General features: G+C 45.8%; 1 protein-coding gene across 2 annotated transcripts in view; it reads left to right on the forward strand.

Moving 5' to 3' along the window:
• The window catches only part of corin (corin, serine peptidase), a 24842-nt gene that overhangs the window by 10969 nt on the left and 6373 nt on the right, over nucleotides 1–7500 (forward strand). For both annotated transcript variants that reach the window (XM_072696712.1, XM_072696713.1), the window contains exons 4-8: nucleotides 2729–2939; nucleotides 4031–4209; nucleotides 4940–5053; nucleotides 6403–6510; nucleotides 7092–7202. In XM_072696712.1, the coding sequence (XP_072552813.1) occupies nucleotides 2729–2939; nucleotides 4031–4209; nucleotides 4940–5053; nucleotides 6403–6510; nucleotides 7092–7202 (723 nt within the window). The remainder of the gene's footprint in view (nucleotides 1–2728; nucleotides 2940–4030; nucleotides 4210–4939; nucleotides 5054–6402; nucleotides 6511–7091; nucleotides 7203–7500) is intronic.

The raw sequence follows: 7500 nt of genomic DNA on the forward strand, positions 1-7500 counted from the left end.
CACACACACTATACACACAATATACACACACAATATATACACACACTATACACACAGTATACACACACACTATACACACAATATATACACACACTATACACACAATATACACACACACACTATACACACAATATACACACAGTATACACACACACTATACACACAATATACACACAATATATACACACACTATACACACAATATACACACACACTATACACACAATATACACACACATTATACACACGATATGTATATACAGTGAGTCCAAGAAGTATTTGATCCCTTGCTGATTTTCTTCGTTGGCCCACTAATAAAGACATGATCATTCTATACTTTTAATGGTAGATGTATTCTTACATGGAGAGACAGAATATTAAAAAGAAAATCCAGAAAATAAATCTAAGGAATATATATTAATTGATTTGTATTTCATGGAGTGAAATAAGTATTTGATCCCTTAGTATTCATTAGCAGTTCTGGCTTTTACAGACCAGTTAGACACTCCCAATCAACTTGTTACCTGACCTGAAGCCACCTGTTCTCACTAATCACTTGTGTGAAAAACACCTGTCCACAGAATCAGACAGATCACACAGATTTCAAGTCTCCAACATGGGTAAAACCAAAGAGCTGTCACAGGACCTCAGAGTCAGAATTGTTGACCTTCACAAAGCTGGAATGGGCTACAAAAAGATTAGTAAGGTGTTGGATGTGAAAGTAACAACTATTGGTGCAATTATCAGAAAGTTTAAAGAGTATAACATGACAATCAACAGACCTCGGCCCGGTGCTCCAAAGAAGATTTCGCCTCGTGGGGTGGCAATGATGCTGAGAACAGTCAGAAATCGTCCTGCAACCACTCGGCAGGAGTTAGCAAATGACCTGAAGGCAGCTGGGACCACAGTTTGCAAGGAAACAATTGGCAACACTTTGCGCAACAATGGATTCACATCCTGCAGTGCCCGAAAGGTACCCCTGCTGAAGAGAGCACATGTGGAGGCGCGCCTCAAGTATGCCAATGATCATTTGAAAGATGAACCAAGTTATTGGGAGAAGGTTTTGTGGTCAGACGAGACCAAAATTGAACTTTTTGGCCTCAACTCCACCCGCCATGTGTGGAGGAAGAAAAATGCTGCCTATGACCCCAAGAACACTGTGCCCACCGTCAAGCATGGAGGTGGAAGCATAATGTTTTGGGGGTGTTTCTCTGCCAAGGGTACAGGGCTACTTCACCGCATCACTGGGAAGATGGATGGAGCCATGTACCGCACAATCCTGAGGGACAACCTCCTCCCCTCTGCCAGGGATCTGAAAATGGGCCGTGGTTGGGTCTTCCAACATGATAACGACCCTAAACATACAGCAAAGGCAACAAAGGATTGGCTCAAGAAAAATCACATTAAGGTCATGGAGTGGCCCAGCCAGTCGCCAGACCTCAATCCGATCGAAAATCTATGGAGGGAGCTGAAGGTCAGAGTTGCCAAGCGACAGCCCACCAACCTTCATGATTTAGAGAGGATCTGCAAAGAAGAGTGGGCCAAAATTCCCCCTGGTGTGTGTGCTAAACTTGTGGTTAACTACAACAAACGTCTCACCGCTGTGCTTGCAAACAAAGGCTTTGCCACTAAGTATTGAGTGTGTTTGGCAAGAGGGATCAAATACTTATTTTCCTCATTGAAATACAAATTAATTAAAATATATTCTTTAAAATTATATTCTGGATTTTTGTCTTGATATTCTGTCTCTCCATGTTAGAATATATCTACCATTAAAAGTGCAGAAGGATAGTGTCTTTATTAGTGGGCAAACAAAGAAAATCAGCAAGGGATCAAATACTTCTTGGACTCACTGTATATATATAAATATATATACACAATATATATATGTTGTTAGACGCTGCTTTACTCCGCTTCAACTGACTCCCTGTCTCCTTCTGTGTTTACATACACTATGTGGACAAAAGTATTGGGACACCCCTCTTAATCACTGAATTCAGGTGTTTGATCCAGTCCTGCTGTCACATCTGTATAAACCCCAGCCTCTAGTCCTGCAGTCTGTCTTTCTTCCACACATCAGTGAAAGAACAGGAGGTTCTGAAGAGCTCACTGAGCTCCAGCGTGGTTCTGTATGTAATAGGAGACACCGCTGCACCAACAACAACAAGTCAGCTGGTGAAATCTCCTCCCTCCTAGATCTTCCTCCATCAGCTGTGAGTGGTGTTATTATTGAACAGTGGAAGAGTTTAGGAGGAACAGCTCACAGAGAGCAGCTCAGTGTCCACCGAGTGTCTGTCAGACCACGTAAAGTTACAGAGCGGGGTCAGGGCCGAGTGCTGAGCTCAGAGCAGAGTGCAGAAAAGCCTCAGACTGACTCAGTAACTGCAGCAGAGCTCCAGACCTGCTGCTGCTGCTGGTAGAGCTGCAGAGAGGGACCAGCTCCAGATTAATACAGCCTGTGGGGTTAGAATGGGACGTCAAAAAGCTCCTGTAGGGGGAATGTGTGGGTGTCCCAATACTTTTAGCCATATAGTGTACTTGCACATCTACTGTTCTTTTAAAAAGTCCTGAGCTGTGCTGTTTAAGGTGGAATAGAACGGGTTCTCCGGTGTCTCTGGACCACTGGAGCTTTGTCCAGTTCAGTGATTTATGGGGTGTGTATTTATGTATGTGTGTGTGTGTGTATGTGTGTGTGTGTGTGTGTGTGTGTGTGTGTGTGTGTTCCTTAGGCACCTGCTTTGACATCACGGAGGGCCAGTGTCACATGTTGCCATATAACCAGAGCGGTGTGTTGCCGGGAGGGGCGGTGGTGAAGGGGGCGGAGTTAGAGATGTTCCTGAAGTTCTTCAGTTACCTGAGCAGACTGAGCTGCTACAGACACATCATGCTGTTCGGCTGCTCTATAGCTCTGCCCCAGTGTGTTCACCAGGGAGACAGCAGGTACCTGCGCGCGTGTGTGTGTGTGTGTGTGTATTTCCTCCGGATCAGTCTGACTGAGTGTGTGTGAAGGACATTTGAAGAAGCCCATAAACTCTAAGTACCCCTCCCTCTGCTTTCTCTCTGTCCTCCACCCTGTCCTCAGCCCTCTTCAGGCTCCGCCCACTAATGTCTATGTTTTTATTGTGATATACACCAAGGCAGAGCTACGGTTTCTCATTAGGGTGTATATTAACAACACCATAGCAACTACATAGCAACACCATAGTAACACTCTAGGAGCTTCATCTCACAACATCCTAGCAACCACCTAGCACACTGAAGCAACCACCATAGCAACCACTTGGATCAATACAGAAACCACCTGGCACCTAGATTAAAAAACATTTGTAATACCATAGCACCTGCTTAACAACACCGTAGCAACCACTTAGCAACAGCATGAGAACCATTTTAGACTTTCGCCTTGGACACAATAGTAACCACAAAACATCCCCATAGTAACCACCTTGCAACACTCTGGAAACCGCCTCAGAATATCCATGCAAACAATTATGACAATAAAGCGACCATCCTAGCAACCACCTTGGACGTGATAGTAACCAAATGGCAACCTCAAAGCAAACATCTAGCAACACACTAACAACCTTTCAATCGCTTAGCACCCCATAGCATTTGCTTAACAACACTATAGCAACCACTTGGAACAGCATAGAACCTGTGTAGCACCATAGCAACCACTTAGCAACACCCTAGCACCCACTTGTAAATTGCTAACACTGGTATTTTCTATTTGAAGCAATTTTTCTTCATGAGTTTCAGTTTATTTCCAGCTTTAAGTGAGAGTTCAGTCTTTTGATCAGCGCTGTGTGTAATGGTGTGTGTACAATGTGTGTAACAGTGTGTGTATAATGGTGTGTGTGTGTAACAGTGTGTGTGTAACGGTGTGTGTAACAGTGTGTGTGTAACAGTGTGTGTGTGACAGTGTGTGTGTGACAGTGTGTGTGTAACAGTGTGTGTGTAACGGTGTGTGTGTGTGTAACACTAGTGAAGGTGTTGGTGTGAGGGTCACTGAGCTTGCGGTGTGTCTCCAGCCGCTTCCTGCTGCCGTGTCAGTCGTTCTGCGAGGCGGCGAGAGAGGGCTGTGAGCCGGTTCTGCAGATGTTTAACGCCTCCTGGCCCGAGTTCCTGCGCTGCTCCCAGTTCACCAACATCAGCTCAACACACACACACCCGGCCTGCTACACACCCCGTCACGCCAAGGGGAAGCCCTGTGAGTGTTACACACACACACACACACACACACACACAGACACAGTTATGTAGACAGTATTCGTATTTGTCAGATGTGTCTGATTACGGAGTTGAGACCGACAGTCTGATTACCTTTAAAACCATCATCCTGTACCAGCTCCACCTTAAACCTTCATCCTGTATGAGCTTCACCCTAAACAATCATCCTGTATCAGCTCCACCTTAAACCGTCATGCTGTATCAGCTCCACTTTAACTCATGCTGATGCTCCACTGACTGGAACAGGGAGAAGGGCGTCTCCGTCATTCCCACTCCGGGCCGGAGCGCTGCTGCTGCTACTGCACTATGGAGGTTTGGTGGTGGAGCTGCAGGAGGAGAACCTCTCTCCAGAACTGCTGTGTAACGCTGCATAACCCATAGAGTCATATTAGTGTAAAATTCTGTAGTATTACTCTACCACCTCCGCCCACATGCTGCTACACCTTCAGATCAAGTTTCTGCAGCTCTCACACTGTCCAGAAAGGCATGTGTACAGCTGTCCATGAGGGGGCGCTCAAAGCCTGATCAGTATTTACTGCAGTGGACTAAAAGTAAATTACACTCCCCACCTGTAGGGGGAGCCCTGGAGCAAAAATAGCAGTTCTCATATAATACTGATTTAAGGGTTTAATAATTTTGCATGTAGCAGTTTTTTCTGTTTGTTTGTTTGTTTGTTTGTTTGTGATTGTGTTTGTTTGTTTATTCTGTAGCAGTGTGTGGAGGCACGGACAGCTTTCTGTGTGCCACAGGAATTTGTGTCCCCCGGAAACTGGTGTGTAATGGATTCAATGACTGTGACGACTGGAGTGACGAGGCAGACTGCAGTAAGACACACACACACACACACACACACACACACACACACACACACACACACACACATTTTCATAGGCCTTTGTGAGCTCTAGTTGTTAATGTCTGGAGTGTGTTTCTGTTTGAGGCTGATGGGTTAGCTGGTCTACAAACATGATCAGCCGGACCAGCTTAGACAACCAGTATGACGAAGCTTCATCAGGCTGACAGACCAGCATGACCAGCAAGACCACGCTGCTCTATTGTAAGAAGGCGGGACTACACTTAGGAATGAAGTGATTGACAGTCTTGGCTGGAAGAGACTGGTGGTCTGCAGCAGGACCTGCATGGCGTCCTCTCTGGTCAGAAGGAGCTGAGCTGTAGAGGAACTTACATGAGCTGCACTTTCACTGCTGGAGTGTCCACTTACTGGACAGACTGGGAGTCCAGGGGAAATCCGCTCTGCTTCTGCACTGGAAGCTCAGTGAAGACGGTCTGAGACACTGAGGCTAGGTCTGAGAGAAGGGGGCGGGGCTAACAAATAAGTAGGAGAGTCTGGCTCCGCCTCTGTTCTCTACTGAGCAGACCTGGGTGCAGTTTGAGAACATGGCGGACAGTTCTGACCTCATTTCTGTAGAACAGAGGAGAACAGAACCACGGGGTCTAGATCCTCTACAGCTGTTACTGAACCCTACTAAACACACAGCTGTGTTAGCACTGACAACGTTCAGGCTACACACACACGGATTACAATAAATGCAGGGACTGAAGCATTATGTGTAGTAAAACAGTGTGTGTGTGTGTGTGTGTGTGTGTGTGTGTGAGCTATGAGGGCTAACACATTAAAAACACATTACTCATTATTACAGATTTTCATGGTTGCCCTTAGAGACGATGCCTCCACACGCTAATGAATTCACATAGAAATGAGTCAACACACACACACACACCACACTTACACTAATACACACACCACACATACACACATACACACACATACACACACATACACACACCACACATACACACATACACACACCACACTTACACTAATACACACACCACACATACACTAATACACACACCACACGTACACTAATACACACACCACACATACACTAATACACACACCACACGTACACTAATACACACACCACACGTACACACACACTTCACTGTCAAACGCTGCTCATTCTCTTTTGTTCATTTTGTTTTACTGACATTTTAACAAAGCGTCATTCACACAGGCGTCAAATCTACAGTACCACACACACACACACACACACACACACACACACTGGTTTCTCATGTAATCTCACATGTAATTTTCAGTAGTATTTAAGTCTCTCTCTCTCTGTGTCTCTCTGTGTCTCTCGCTCAGACTGTGGTGAGGGGGAGTTCAGCTGTGGAACTGGACGGTGTGTGAACTCCTCTCTGCTGTGTGACGGGTATGATGACTGTGGGGATCTCAGTGATGAGCACAACTGCAGTAAGCCCCCCCACCACACACACACACACGCACGCACACACACGTGTTGTGTTGTTACATATGTGGGCCTGAAATTGATCCCGGGATTACAGGGAGGTGACTGTGGGCTGACGGGGAACCCAGAGCGTTCAGCCTCCCGCTATTTTAGGCACATGAAGAAACTACAGGCCTGAGAGCAGCACTAACACTGTACTAACACTGTACTAACACTGCACTAACACTGCACTAACACTGTACTAACACTGTACTAACACTGCACTAACGCTGCACTAACACTGTACTAACACTGCACTAACACTGCACTAACACTGTACTAACACTGCACTAACACTGCACTAACGCTGTACTAACACTGCACTAACACTGCACTAACACTGTACTAACACTGCACTAACACTGCACTAACGCTGTACTAACGCTGTACTAACACTGCACTAACGCTGTACTAACGCTGTACTAACGCTGCACTAACACTGCACTAACACTGCACTAACGCTGCACTAACGCTGTACTAACGCTGTACTAACACTGTCTGTAGACAGGACTACTGCTGTATATGTGACCTTTGACTTCTCTGGTAGAGTGTGACCCGGTGAAGGAGCACCGGTGTGGAGAGGGCCGCTGTATCCCCCCAGAGTGGCTCTGTGATGGAGATCATGACTGCCTGGACAAGAGCGATGAACTCAACTGCTGTAAGTCCCTTTAAACAAACAAACAAACAACAACAACAATAATAATACTTAATAACAGTAATAATTATTCTCCAAAATGCAGCTCCCCCATTTGTCCTCCTGTCTCAGTGAGTGAGCTTCACTGTAGAGAAACTACCCCCCCCCTCCCGTGGGTTCAGTAGTGTAGCGGGTGGAGTACTGAAGGGTTGGAGGATTTGTAGAGTAGAACTACAGAAGTGAGCCTAGAATTCACCCCTGGGGAACACCAGTACATTATTCTCATTACTGAACACTACACACTTTTATTAATGTTAGTTAC

Source organism: Salminus brasiliensis, chromosome 14 (assembly GCF_030463535.1).
Source record: "Salminus brasiliensis chromosome 14, fSalBra1.hap2, whole genome shotgun sequence".
In the NCBI taxonomy this organism is placed as follows: Eukaryota; Metazoa; Chordata; class Actinopteri; order Characiformes; family Bryconidae; genus Salminus; species Salminus brasiliensis.